This window comes from Alosa alosa, chromosome 23 (assembly GCF_017589495.1).
Source record: "Alosa alosa isolate M-15738 ecotype Scorff River chromosome 23, AALO_Geno_1.1, whole genome shotgun sequence".
Classification (NCBI taxonomy): Eukaryota; Metazoa; Chordata; class Actinopteri; order Clupeiformes; family Clupeidae; genus Alosa; species Alosa alosa.
Genome location: NC_063211.1, coordinates 12,454,579 through 12,469,578, shown reverse-complemented (window position 1 = coordinate 12,469,578; position 15,000 = coordinate 12,454,579). Strand labels below are relative to the sequence as shown.

Below are 15,000 nucleotides of genomic sequence, written 5' to 3'. Positions count from 1 at the left end.
TACTATTACAACTGTGAGCACTTAATGAAGGCTGAATTGTGGTTGCCATTTTGAATAGTTTGAAAAGACAGTTTTGGAAAGGCAAGTGAGAGTCAAGGCTGTGAAAGAAATTTTGTTCAAATCCTTCTTTTATTCTCATCCGAATCCCTTACACGGTTAATACACACGGCTCACAGCGTTCGGCAAATCAATATGTGCACTTCATAATACCTTCACACTTCAGAAAAGTTACACATATCACGGGCCACTCACAGGGACCTCGTAGAGTGGGTCAAGCACTCCCTTTAACAGCAGCCATAAATCTGGGCAGGAAGGCTCTTGTGTCGGTCCTTCTCGCTGTCGCTGGAGAGCAGGGGCTGTAAACCAGACACGGGGCAACTGGAGAGATAAGGGTGGGACAAGACCAGGGGGGGGGTAAAGACCTTCACTTGCCTTTGAGCTGACAGGGAGAGACAGGCTCTGCAGACCAACTTAATTGAGGGTCCCTCACACAAAAAGAAAGAAAGAAAAAAATGTTCCCCTTCACTCTCGTCTCTCCCTTGTTGCTCTTTTGTTCCCTCTTTTATTCTTTTCTTACATGTCTTTATTTTTCTTTTCTTTTTTCTACCCCTCTATGTCGCTCTCTCTGTGGTTTTCTCTCTTTTCCGCCTCTCTCTCTCTCTCTCTCTCTGTCTCTCTCTCTCTCTCTCTCTTTCCTCTCTCTCTCTCTCTCGCTCACATACCCCTACACCCTGCACGAGTGCACACAAACACACCCTTCATGGCCAAAAAACGTGGACGATGTGATGCCATTAAGGGGTGTCAGGTGTGGGCAGTGTAGCCCAGGCCACTGGGGAGGACCGGCTGACAGATCTTCCCTCTTGCCGCCCCGGGGCCCGACAGCCAATCAGCAATCAAGGCCATGAGCACTCGCTCGTGAGGGCGCGTTTTGAGAGCTGTTTAAAGAGAGCCCGGGCATGACTACTACTACTACTACCTCCTCCTGCTTCTCCAACAACAGAGAAGAGGAACAGAGAGAAGTGGGGGTAGCCTAGAAATCTAGACGCACCCTAGCCTAGTCTAGCAACTCTCTTTGGCTTGCGAGCTGGAAAATTTAAGAGTCGGTAGGCAGGCTTAACATAATGATTGATGGCAGAGTTGCAACGGTTTGTCGTGAATTCCCTGCTACTTGAAAACAAAGAAGCTTTTTTTAAGTTTGCAAAAGTTTGAACTAGCCAACTAGCTTCGCTGGTGGGAAAAGGCATGGGACTCATGAGTTGTAGCGCTGTCCTATTGCGTGCAGAGGGAATTTGAAAGACAACCGATTATCCCGCCCCTTTGGACTGAGCACTGCGAATGGTGAGTCCCCAGACCCCACATCTTGATGTGGGTCTGGCTCGTCAGGCTAAGGTGGGGGAAGATGGGGCAAAGAAACAGATAGTGAGAAAGAAAGGGAGAGAGAGAGGGAGAGAGAGAGAGAGAGAGATGGGGGGAAGGAGAGGGGAGGGGAAGGAGATTGTCTCCCTACTCAATATGTACTGATGGTGACAGCCTGACAAAGGACATTATGGTGAATTATTGGACAGTAGGAAATGTCCCCGTCTGCAAGGAGCATTAGTCATGATGGGTATGCACACCTTCACTCACTCGCTCACTCTTTCTACTTTTCTTTCTCTCTGTCCGCGCTCTCTCTCTCTCTCTCTCCCTCCTTCTCTCACTCTCCTTACTGAGATACACACACACACACACACACACACACACACACACACACACACACACACACACACACACACACACACACACACACACTTAGATTTGTTACCCTCTGGAGACAAATGAGGTGGAGATCTGCCATGGCATATCACTTTATTCACACACCACAACCAACATTTTAGCTTCCACATTATGTGGATCCCTCCGCTTCAGTGAGTTCAACTGCAAGTCAAATCTGCTAAGTTGGTCGCTTGATACATGTGTTGCACAAATGTGATACCACTTGCTATAACATGCTAATTAAGAGGCAATTGATGGGGGCATTCCGTGCCGGCAACTCCCCTGTTGTTTGTCCCCTTAATGTGTCACCCATGATTATATCAGAGCTTATTTTCATTTCTTGATCGCAAATAACGAAATGAAGATTCACTTTTTACCACAAACTACACCAGATGGTTCAGAGAGGAAAGTGAAATCTAATGCAGACATGCTCATGTGATCTGAACAAAGCTTCCTGCATCACAATTAATGCCAGATGATATTGATTCTATCCACACAACAATTTGTTGTTCTGCAAATTATTCTCACCGAAGCCTGCGCATTTAAAATGTGGTTAAACAGCCACAGTAGAGCGAGTAGAGAAAAAACTTGTGGGGGAAAAAATAACAACAAATGCTTTTGCTTCCCGATGCAACCTATCGGAAGACAAAGTCTCTCTTTTTTTGCTTGACAGATTTCCTAGCGGCGTAATGTGGATGTTTTCAGAATTTGTGTTTTCTATCTACGAGCTCCCATGGGCCCCACACCAGGATCCCCCAGGTTGTTTTTCTTGAGAGCCTACGTCGTTTAGCAGCGTTTGCACACCTGAGACCTCTTTGCCGGCTCTGCTTTGCCACTCTCCCCTCTGGCAGATGGAAGGTGCAGCATCAGAGGGCTGTATGGGAAGCCTGAACGCCTGCCAACGTGTCCCTATCAATGTCAGACAAATTCGAGGACCTTTGATAAAACTGCCATGCATTATCTGACACTTTCGGTGTCAGAAGTTGTGCTCTGCCTAAATCCTGCAGAGTAAAAAAAAAGAAAAACATCTCAGTCTTTAGACAGGTTTATCTCATAGTGAAGAGTGTTCAGCATCCTCTCAAGTCAATATATGGTCTTCATAATACAGTATGTTTGCCTTTGAAAATGTTAGACTTGACTTGAGCAGCATGAGATCAGGTTTTCTTGACATCCATCCGAATTGATGTTTTCTTCCTTATGCTGTTTAAGCTATTAAGTATTCAGGCTGGATCTTTAGTTTTTTTCTATACAAAGATTTTTGTCAATTGCATGGAATTGCATGTGTGTCTGGACCCCCAGGGGTGAGCCAGGATTGGGCTCCATGGATATTTGGTGAGAAGCAGAAAAAGCATTTGCATTCGACCATTTAATCAATTCTTTCATCCAAAACAACTCGCCTTGGCATTTGACACTGATGCATTTATGTATCAGTGAGCCGGAGCTCTCTGGGATTTGAACCCATGATCTTGGCAGCGCTCTCACCTCAACCTTACTGGAACAATGAGAATGGAAAGCAGAGAGAGAGAGAGGGGGAGAGAGAAAAAAAAAAAGAAAGAAAGAAAGAAAAAAAGAAGAAAATGTTGTGTTATACCAGCCATTGTGTCTAAAGATATAATTGTGATCATCATAGTGTCTTTACAATTAATATTGATAACATGTTGTGCATCATCAGTGGAAATGCTTACCCTGAAGCGGACTAATGCATTCTAGCGCCACATGTATGCACTGATGAAGGTGTGAACGCCGAAAGGTGTTCCCAGCCCAAGGCACATGCTAATGAATAGCAATGAAATGAGGTGACGTTTGTGTGATTGCTCCTTTGGGGGAAGTGCTGCTCTTCTCACTCCTGTAGGAACTGTTGAAATTTATTTTTTTCTGAGCGCCCGAGCCTGCAGGCCCTGGGAAGTGTTGGAGTTTTTCCCTCTCCTCCTGGCTAAAGCTGTTGTCATTGTTCACAGTCTGAAGCTGATGATCCTGAGATGTGTTCCATATGCATTTTTACTTTGTAAATGTCTATTTCAAATAAAGGAAAATATGAAAACATAACTCCAAAGTTACCAAAGCTGATGAAATGAATACTACCTTACTGTATGTATGCCACAAAATGAACAAATTACTATAATATTAAAATGCTCGATAAACAACTTTATCTATTATCATATAGAGCCATTTTGGAACAATCAAACACCCTCAACAAATAATACTACAAGATTTCTGCTAGCTGACTCAATGACAAAATCAATGTAACACAGGACAGCAACTCACAAGGTGTTACTTGTGATACCTCACCAGTGTTAAGCAAACAAGACACTAATGCCATTTAAAATAATGCCTCAGACTTACTTTTAAAACAATGTGTTTTCTCTGTCCAAAATCTGATGTCCGTCAAAATATGATGTCTAGAAAGTCTGTAGTGAGGTTGTTCTGGGTTGTTATGTAGATATAGTGCTGACTACTTGCAGTGCAGGTGGGATAGAGGAGGGCAAAGGTTAGATAGTAAGTCTACACACATAAATACAGAGAAGCATCTCTCTCTCTCTCTCTCTCTCTCTCTCTCTCTCTCTCTCTCTCTCTCTCTCTCTCTCTCTCTCTCTCTCTCTCTGTCCTCCTGTCTGTCTCCTAACATTTCTGCATATGTTTCCATTTGCATAATTGAGGCTTGCAGTCACCCTTGACTTGGAAACTGTTGGTATGGCTGGAATGCATTTGGAAAATAATCTCCATCTTTCTCTAATCTCGAGACTTGCTGTAGTTGTGGCTCTCTCGAAGTGCAGACTGCAGATTTGGTGTGTTTGAGGAATGGCCAGGGTCGGTGGCCTTAATGGAGGTCAACTCTTCTCAGAGAGATGAGAGAAACACACTCACACACGCACTGACAGACACACACACACACACACACACAGTCACACGAACACACACACACTCACACAGACACACACAACACTGTCAATGCCTGTCATAATATTATCCCTGGGATTTGAAATGGCAACCTCAATTCAGGCTTTCATTTAGTGCCACTGACAGGACTAAACCCCCCCCCCCTGCCCACACATGTCTCTCCACTGCGAACACTGGGGCAAGTGTAGCTTCGCTCTGAATGATAGAATGGCGAGGACCTCGTTACCAGCTGCCCCCGTGACCCAGGGTTGTGATCTAGTAAGGGCGTCTGCTCCGAGGGTTACCCCAGGCCTCGTGCAGGCCGGCCTCCTCAAAGTGCATGAAAGCGCTTTGATCAGCCGCAGGGAGCCTTGCAAATATTTCATTTTTACTTTGGGTGAGAGGAGGGTGAGGCACAGTTTCCTTGAATATTGCTCTGTTGTGCTCTTCAAAGGGCTGTTTACTGTTTAGGGGAAATATGTTTTTAAACCGCACACACACATACACACACACACACACACACACACACACACACACACACACGTACACACCTTCACGGATATCACCTGTACATGTATGTACACATTATTATCACACACACACACACACACACGCACGCACACACACACACACACACACACACACACACACACACACACTCATGTGCACACCTTCGCACATATCACACACACCCAGCTTCCAGTGCAGCATTGTTCACTCCAAGCCTTTCACTCTTATGCTCGAGAGCAAATTCATTACCAGCTTGGCTGAGCACCGTGTAAAGACTCGTTGGAGCGCTACGTCTGCTTTCGGGGATGAATGTAACCATACCCCCCTGTTCCCTTCTCTCTCTCTCTTTCTTTCTCTCTCTTTCTCTATCTCTCACTCTCTCCCTTTCTCTCTCTCCTTTTCCCTCTCTCTCTCTCAATCTCCCTCTTTCTCTTCTTTTCCCTCTCTCTCTCCCTCTCCCTCTTTCTCTCTCCTTTTCCCTCTCTCTCACTCTCTCCCTCTTTCTCTCAGTCTCTCTCTCCCTCCTCATCCACCCTCTCCACCCCCACACCCCCGACTCACGGGTCCTATCTCTGCCCAGCAGGAGGCCCTGATCATGGCCAGTATGGAGCACCCTCACCTGGTGCGTCTGCTGGGCGTGTGCCTGAGCCCCACCATCCAGCTGGTCACGCAGCTCATGCCGCACGGCTGCCTGCTGGACTACGTTCACGAGCACAAGGACAACATTGGCTCCCAGCTGCTGCTCAACTGGTGTGTCCAGATCGCTAAGGTAAGGTGCACACAGACGATGGGCCTGAGGGCTCGAGGTGGGAGTGTGTGTGTGTGTGTGTGTGTGTGTGTGTGTGTGTGTGTGGCTTGCCTTGGCTAACAGCCCTATCAACTCCGTCAGAACAACCCAATCCCCTTCGGTCTCTCTCCAACCACAGAGCCTGTGGCCATTGACATAAGTGGCCCAATCAGACCAGTCAATCATTGCTTTGTCCTATGCTCCGACAAGCTCATGTGGATATTGTTTACCAGCTTGGGGGTCCTGATCTGGGGATGTTTGTGTGTGTGTTGTGTGTGTTGTGTGTGTTGTGTGTGTGTGTGTGTGTGTGTGTTGTGTGTGTTGTTGTGTTGTGTGTGTTGTGTGTTGTGTGTTGTGTGTGTGTGTGTGTGTGTGTGTGTGTGTGTGTGTGTGTGTGTGTGTGTGTGTGTGTGTGTGTGTGTGTGTGTGTATATGTGTGTGTGTGTGTTTGAGAGGTGGACGTGCCGGTGGGAGGTTAGCGATTAGCACTCGTGTTTGATTTCTCGCCTCGGGCTCCATCTACAAGGCAGTGGCCCTGTAAATCACCCCTGAGTGGAGGGCCCTCCACCTGCTGTTAGTATAAGGGGCCCGGCTGTCTGTCTATGGGCTTTGGACTTCCCTATGCTGGTCCTCCAAACACACACACACACACACACACATACACACACACACACACACTCCTAGCATAAAATGGGGGAACTGCACACTCTTTGCTTTGATACGGAGACCCCCGTGGAGTGTGGGATTGCTGGTGTGCTGTCGTGCTGTCATGGAGTGCTTCATTTTTCTCTCCTGTCTCCTCTCTCTCTCTCTCTCTCTCTCTCTCTCTCTCTCTCTCTCTCTCTCTCTCTCTCTCTCTCTCTCTCTCTCTCTCTCCTCTCCTCTCTCCTCTCCTCTCCTCTCTCTCTCTCTCTCTCTCTCTCTCTCTCTGTCTCCTCTCTCTCTCTCTCTCTCTGTCTCCTCTCTCTGTCTCCTCTCTCTCTCTCTCTCTCTCTCTCTCTCTCTCTCTGCTCTTCAAATCCCTCTTTTTTCTTTGTTCCACCCTTTCCAACCCTAACTCTCATTCCTTCTCTTTCCATCTCCACTTTATCATCTTTTTAAAAACAGTTTTATCTCCTTCCAGAACATTCATCAGTTTCTTCTCACTTTTCTCACTCTGCTCCAGTACTTCGCTCCATATACTTGTCTCTTATTATGTCTCTTATTAGCTTTAAAAAATCTCATTGAAACCTTATGGGCCTGAATTAACTGCGGGACCAGAATGATGTCCCCCACTTGAATGTGACACGAATATCCTGCTTTGTGTAGTTGTATGGGAATCATAACTAAAGTCTAACCCAGCTTAGTTGGTTTTGATGGACTATGGTTGGGCCTGCGCTCTGACTGCCATACCAAAGAGCCTGGCTCTTACGCATTATGGTCAAACTGCAGCTTTGGTGACTCGGATTGGGGTGTATGCTCTCTTCCTTTGGCTAAACCAGTATGGTGTGATATTGAACTACAGAAGCAGGAGTAGACATTTCCTTTGTCTGTCAGTGGCCACAATAAACACGTAGTGATGGGATGAAGTGGTTGAAGTGGCTCTTGGAGTTCTTAGACTCGCTTACAGCTGAATCACTGGTATGTAGCACATTACGTAAATGCCAACGCATAACAGATTTTGAGCCTATTACAGTTTGTTTTTCTGAATGCTTGAACACTAAATGTGATTCTTGAACCATTTCAAAAGTTATTGATGCATGTAGCCCATCCATTCACCAAGTTGGCCAAACTGAAAGAGAATTCACTCTTTTTACTCAGTTTGCAATTTAACATTACACTTTTAGCAACATTGTACAATTGGTGTCTACTATTTACACTATTTTGCTGAGTTACTCCAGATATTTTGTGTGCTTTTACTGTTGGGTGGGTAGGGGCGTGGCTTGGTGCATCATTCAGATCATTCCTTACCACTCCAGGGGGAGTGTGTGTGTGTGTGTGTGTGTGTGTGTGTGTGTGTGTGTGTGTGTGTGTGTGTGTGTGTGTGTGTGTGTGTGTGTGTGTGTGTGTGTGTGATGGCATATTAACCATGGTGGGGGTTGGAGTTGGACTGGGCAGTCATCACTGACTCCCAGTGCATCAGTTCAATTCTGATACGCTCCTTCTTTAGGAACATTCTTGGGCGCGTGTGTGTGTGTGTGTGTGTGTGTGTGTGTGTGTGTGTGTGTGTGTGTGTGTGTGTGTGTGTGTGTGTGTGTGTGTGTGTGTGTGTGTGTGAGCGTGAGTGTGCACGCGTGTATGCGCAAGTGTGTGCATTTGTGTGCTTTTTAGATGACTCATTATGCATCTTGATCAATGATCTATGGTTTTATGCTAAAGAATCACAGCGGAACACGTTATCATTTGATACAGTTTGAAACCGCCCTGATCTGATTAAGCCCTAATGCAATGTGATTTAGCTCTGATTGAATACAATTCAGATCAATCTCACATGTATTGGTCCTGTTTTATTCTGCTTGAAAGTAAAACACAAATGCATGTGGATGTTTTTTTTCCGCTGAAGACATACTTCATCAGTATGCATCAGCATATGAATTCAGCTGGTTTACTATGCAAGTTTTGAACCACTTGAAACAGTCCTTTTTAATAAATGTGCGTCGCCTTTGAACCAGCTGGAACTCAGAGGGAGCTATAAGATACTCTCAGCAGTGGAGGCCAACAGCCAGAACCTCCTCTGCTAGCTGCGGGGGTCAGTGGGAGGGTCGGGGGGTCTCGGTCAGGTGACCTCCAGGAGCCCGGGCAGGAGGCTAACCCACCCCAGGAACCTCACTACACAAAACAAAACCCCCTGGACGCCTGCTCGGCCTCCTGAGTCACAACTTCCCCTCACACTCTAGGTCACACCATCTGGACTGTTCTAGACTCTTCTAGGGAGAATTCACAGATTGCATACAGTACACATGTGCGAGCGCCCACACAAACACCCTCTAAAAAAAGAAAGTCACACTGATGGATTGGCTCCATCGACTCAGTTTTACTTGGTTGAAATCAACACTGACATTTTCAGACTATTTTTCAGACCCCTTTATTTATTTATTTAATATCAAATTAATATTGCATCTGTGAGAACATGGATAAGAGAGAGAGGTATTCTCATCATAACATTAAGAGTGACACTCTGACATGATCTCAATCTCAAAGATCTTCAGTGCTCATATGGATGGATGATGAAAACATTTTGACATTAATATATGGGGAGAGAGAAAAAGAAACCGAGAGAGAGAGAGAGAGAGAGAGATAGAGATAGAGATAGAGAGAGAGAGAGGAGACTCTCCCAACGTCACATAGAGGAAACTTTTTTTAGATTCGCACTTTTACCAGCTGCTCTTTCTCTCTTCCATGTTCAAGACCATGAGTCTTTTCACACTCTACCATCCAAAGACCCCCCATTGCGCTCCTTATTCTTGGAGTGGGACTCCGCAACAGAATGTGTCTAAGGGAGTGCGCAGACAGGTGGCGGCCGCTAATAAGATGGATGCTAATGGAGCTAGCTCTTGTGGTTCCCGCTCCCTCTCACGGCCTCCTCATAGTGACTGATGATTCAAATGAGCAGTTGGAATAGACTGCTAAAGCGCGTACTTATAGCTGAAATTGGATTCAATTTGACTGGCAAGTCATAAGAGATTTCGTACCTCCAGGAGGTGGGGGAAAGAAGACAGGGTTTTGATATGTTACTAGTTACGCATATAATGCTTGTGGTTTCAGGTTGATGTTTTTAGGTGTAAAATACCAGTTTTTAGTCAAATAACCAAATATCCATTTTACTGTCATTCTTTTTTATGTTAGAATGGCAGCTGGGTCAGATCAAATTTGTGTGAACAATATTAGATGAGCAGCCCCAAAAGTTGTTAAAACAGCAGCTTGCCTATGTTGATTAAGCAGCAGCTTGTTGTTTATCTTGTTATACAAGATCGGGTCAGTTCCAACGCTAGTTTTATGTCCACACTTAAGATAATGAAAGACCAAATATACACACAATGCATAAGACCTTTAGACAAAATAAGCCTCTCTGTATTAATTAGGCTCAGGTGTAATTATTTACACAGGAAGATAAGCACCACATCCAGTCCTTTGTGGAAGGAGTTTTTAGATTTATACTCTTCACCTTCACACCCAGAAAAAGGACTCCATTTCCCACAATTCCCTGTCACCTTGTCCTGCCTGTTCAGGGCGTGACCTCTGTGACCCTGTCATGTGACCCGTGTGCTGTAAATTGATAAGCCAAGAGCGAGAGAGAGACAGGGCCGCTTTATCACCTGGAGTTTTGGGCACAAAGTTAATGGCGCCTATTAATCAAGGCAAGCGCTTTGGAAGCCCGAGAGCTCCTTTGGTGACAGACTCACCCTTACCAACCCCACGGCAGTGTCTCACGCCCACACACACACACAGTTACACACACAAACACACACACACACACACACACACACACACATAAAAACACATGAAGAGATGTCGGTTTCATGTTTTTGTCTTGCACCTGCACATGCATGCACATGAATCAGGCAAACAATACAGACACACAGACACATTCAAGTCACCCTCTCACACTTTGAGTACCACACACACACACACACACACACACACACACATAAACATGAAGAGATGTCGGTTTCATGTTTTTGTCCTGCTCATGCATGCACATGAATCAGGCAGCACACACACATTCAAGCCACCGTCTCACATTTTGAGTACTACACACACACTCACATACACATGAACTCTTCTCTTTCTCTGTCCTCTCAATTACATGTTCACTCATATATCATGCCACACACATACTTGCCCTCAAACAGACACATTCTGTCTGTCTGTCTTCCTTTCTTTATCTCTCTCTCTCTCTCTCTGTCTCTGACTCATACACACACACACACACTAGCGTTGGAACACACACACACACGCACGTCACACACACAGACACACACAGACCCTATGGCTGTGCGACTCATTCTCCCTGTAGACATGCTCCTGCTGTCACTGGTTGTCCCAGTGTCGCTGGCAGGATGTCACAGGGTGACTCTTCTTCCAGGGCATTGGCCTTCGCCACGCATGCAGAAATAGAGAGAGAGATAGGAGAGAGAGAGAGAGAGGGAGGGAGGGACAGACAGAGAGACAGAGAGATAGAGAGACCTGCTGAGACCACCAGAGGGAGAGGTTGTGCATTAGGAAGATGTATTTAAAGCCTGCAGATGAACTGTCGGGACTTTCCCCGCAATTAAAAAAATCGACTCTCGCCGGCTAAACCAGGCATCTGTGAAATTTGACGATGCTCTGCGCTATGCTTCACCCACACACACACGCACACACACACACACACACACACACACACACACACACACACACACACACACACACACACACACACACACACACACACCTCCTCTCCTCTCTCCTCAGCTGCCCTTTCTTCCTCTTGTCTCCACTTTGCCAATCCATTACGGAATAGTATATTAATGGAATAATTAGATTTGGGATGCATTTTAATGAGCAGTGAAAGAAGGATGGAGACCGCATGGTACTACAGATGATCTGGTCCTCTCTCTCTCTCTCTCTCTCTCTCTCTCTCTCTCTCTCTCTCTCTCTCTCTCTCCATACATTATTTCCTCTTCTCTCTCTCTCTCGTTGTCTTTCTTCATATTAGCTTTTTGACAGGGAGTGATAAACCAGAGTAGACAATCTGTTCCCACCCCAAACTCACAGAGATACTCAACAGGAGTAACAACCAGAGGTCTAGGGGCGGGGTTGTGCCACCCAGCAGTGCACACACAGTTGTCAGGCTGGCACGGTCACTGACAGAGATCCCACATCTGTCATAGGCACATCAACCTGTGTTTGCTCAGAGCCACAATGGCCTTGTTTGTGTCACAGTTGCTGCGAGTGGCATAACAGCTGTCAATATCCGTCTCGCACTGTTGTGCTAGATGTGAATTAAAGATTAGGAGTCAGCGATAGGAGACTACCCCCCCAACTCTCCTTTTTTGTTTTTGTTTTTGTTAAAGTTAGCCATTTTGAAATGTAACAAGCAACAACAACAAATACAGACAGATCTCTTCAGAGTGTCTTCCCTCTCTCCCAAGCAGGTTCACACACAGCCTATTGGCTTCGACACTTGACTCAGGCATGCATTTCCATTATTATGGAATGTGGACCAGTTGCTGTGGCATGTACTCAGCATGTATGTTATTCATGTTAACCAAAGTTTTGTGTAACAAAGAAGATGAATATTGCTGCATGTGACCTTTAATGGCAAATTATGAGGAAGCCTCTCTTCCCCTCCTTATGGCATCAGTCAGTAGTGGCCATCTTGTTTTTTCTGCACTGTTGTTGTCTCCGGGTGCCATGGTGACTTAGTCAGCAAATGGTGGGGGGAGTTATTGAGTCTTTTTCTTTTTCTCTTCTTCTTCTTCTTCTTCTTCTTCTTCTTTCTCTTCTTCTTCTTCTTCCTCCTCTTCTTCTTCCTCTTCTTCCTCTTCTTCTTTCTCTGCATTCCATATTTGCATATTCTTGAGGGCCCCCACGGGACTCCGCACAGCAGTAGATATCCAATCAGCTGGAGCTTATACCACCTCTGTGCCACACACACACACGTACACAAACACACACACACACACACACACACCGTACTGTACACACGCACACACATACACACACCAATGAGCGGCACTCTCCTGCTGAGCAAACAGTGCTCTCCTGGCCTCATTAGAACAGCTCTGGGTCCTGCTGACTTCCTCTCCTCCCTCTCTCTTTCTCTCCCTCTCTCTCTCTCTACTTTTCTCACTGTCCCGAACCCTCATCTCTTGATTTCTTTCTCCGACTTGCTCTCTCTCTTTCTTTCTCTCTGCCTCTCTCTTTCTTTCACTCTCTCTCTCTCTCTCTCTCTCTCTCTCTCTCTCTCTCTCTCTCTCTCTCTTTTGTTCTTTCAACCTTCTCTCAATTTCTTTTTTAGCTTCTACATTCCAAAAAGAGCCCCTTTCATTTTTCATTTTTTTTCCCCTGTCTTTCAAACCCTCAATACTGCTGATGTTTTTCTCCTCTCCGTGTCTTCGCCACGCTGAAATTTTTCCACTGAGTGTTCTGACCTAACAGGCCAGCTGTTGCCAGCAGCGAAACAACCTCATGTGGCATAGTCCTGAACAAACAAACACACACACACACACACACACACACACACACACACACACACACACACACACACACACACTCCACCACTGCTTCAGCAACCCTCTCAGGGTGTTGTGTCTCATCGACAAGACCACTAATAAAAAGTTTGAGCGTGTTTTTCGGAGTAGTTTACAATCTGAAGAGCAAGTAAAAGACCGTTCTGATTGGTACCTGGAGAGGGCTTTCTTCCCTCGACATGTTTCTCTTTTTAAGTCTTTCCCTCTCCCTCTTAACTGCCTAGTGCACTTTGGTGATCAGCCTCAGTGCTCTCTCTTGAGGGAATTAGAGGAAGACAATGAGGAGGTGGAGACGTCTGTGAGACATCCAGATTTAAAAACACACTTGAATTCTTTTAGCTGAAAGCATAAGGAGAGGCATTGATATTTCCATCACAACAACACAATGCCACTAGGATGCTCAACTGCAGGCAAATGCTTATTACAGCAATACAGTTGGTACTGTATTCTTGTGGTACAATCCTGCAGCCATCAGCAAAATGACACCCAGTAACAGTTACTCTACCTCTGTCCCTTTCTTAGAAATCTCCTCCCTCTCTCTCTCTCTCTCTCTCTCTCTCGATGTCTCTATCTCTCTCTCTCTCTCTCTCTCTCTCTCTCTCTCTCTCTCTCTCTCTCTCTCTCTCACTGTCTCTCTGTCTCTCTCTCTCTGTCTCTGTCTCTCTCTCTCTCTCTAATACTCATGCTCTCATACAGTTTAAACTGCAGAGAGCTTTTCCACACCGCCCTGCTGAGTGTGATGTAAGGCAAGAAAAGCACAACTGAAAGAGCACACGAGGAATAGAAAAAAACAGGGGGGATGGAAAAGAGAAGGATAGAGAGATGAGGAGTGCGGTGTAAGGCGGGGGGGTTATGTAGATAAGCCTCGGATCCTTCCAATTACCTACATGGATCAGAGTCGCTAATGGAGGCGCGGGGTCAGGATTTCGCCGTCAGATTCCGGGGATTGGGAAGTCTGATTGGATTGGTCACCTCGTGACGGGTCCCATCTCCCCCCTCTCTCTCTCGTTGGCTGAAACAAGTAAAAGTGCTGAGGTATCCTGTTCACAGATTAGGGGCAGAGAGTGAAACCCGGAGGAGAGGAGTGGAGAGGAGAGGAGAGGAGAGAGAGGAGAGGAAAGGAAAGGAGAGGAAAGGAGAGGAGAGAGAGGAGAGGAGAGGAGAGGAAAGGAGAGGAGTGGAGTAGGGCCAAACAGCCACACTCACTCCAGCTCTGCTGGGACCGGGGAGCTTATTAATGATTTAGTGATGTTTGCATTTGAAGATTTCTTCAGAGGCACAGTCTTATGTAGTTGCTCTCTCTCTCTCTCTCTCTCTCTCTCTCCTTTTTTTATTTTTTTGTTCCCTCTTGCTTTCTCCCACTCTCTCTGTCTCTCTCGTTCCACCCTATTTGAAGGGCTGCGAAGAGCCACGCATGCTAATGTAAAACCAAAGACAGAAATAGCAAATCTCAATTCAATGATTTTGAGAAGTACCCTCACTGCTGGCCGCCGTTATCAGGAAGCATTGTCGTGTTGGATCTTAAGTCCCCGATGTGTGCAGCGTCACTGAGCAGCACCTGTCTGCCTGTCGGAAGGCACACACAGTCGTATCATCTGTCACTTTGTCTCAGTGGGACCCCTGCTTTGTCTCCTTCTTTGTATGCAGGGCGCTGTCTGTAGATACTGTCCACAACTCTCTCCCGTTCTCTATGAGCCCTGAAGGCAGGTTGAGGCACATTAGTATCACTGCCATAGTCTCAGACTCATAGATAATTGCATTGGGGGTGGGGGTCTGAGTCACCACAGTTATGTTAGAGGAAGTGGCGCATCATTTTACGGCAACGCTGGTTAATATGTCATGGGCGACGGCAGAACCGGT

General features: G+C 46.1%; 1 protein-coding gene across 1 annotated transcript in view; it reads left to right on the top strand.

The window, feature by feature from the left end:
* Nucleotides 1–15,000, top strand: part of LOC125288491 (receptor tyrosine-protein kinase erbB-4-like) — a 274,673-nt gene that overhangs the window by 237,703 nt on the left and 21,970 nt on the right. Inside the window, 1 exon segment of the mRNA XM_048234899.1 lies at nucleotides 5,723–5,908. Within this exon segment, the coding sequence (XP_048090856.1) occupies nucleotides 5,723–5,908 (186 nt within the window).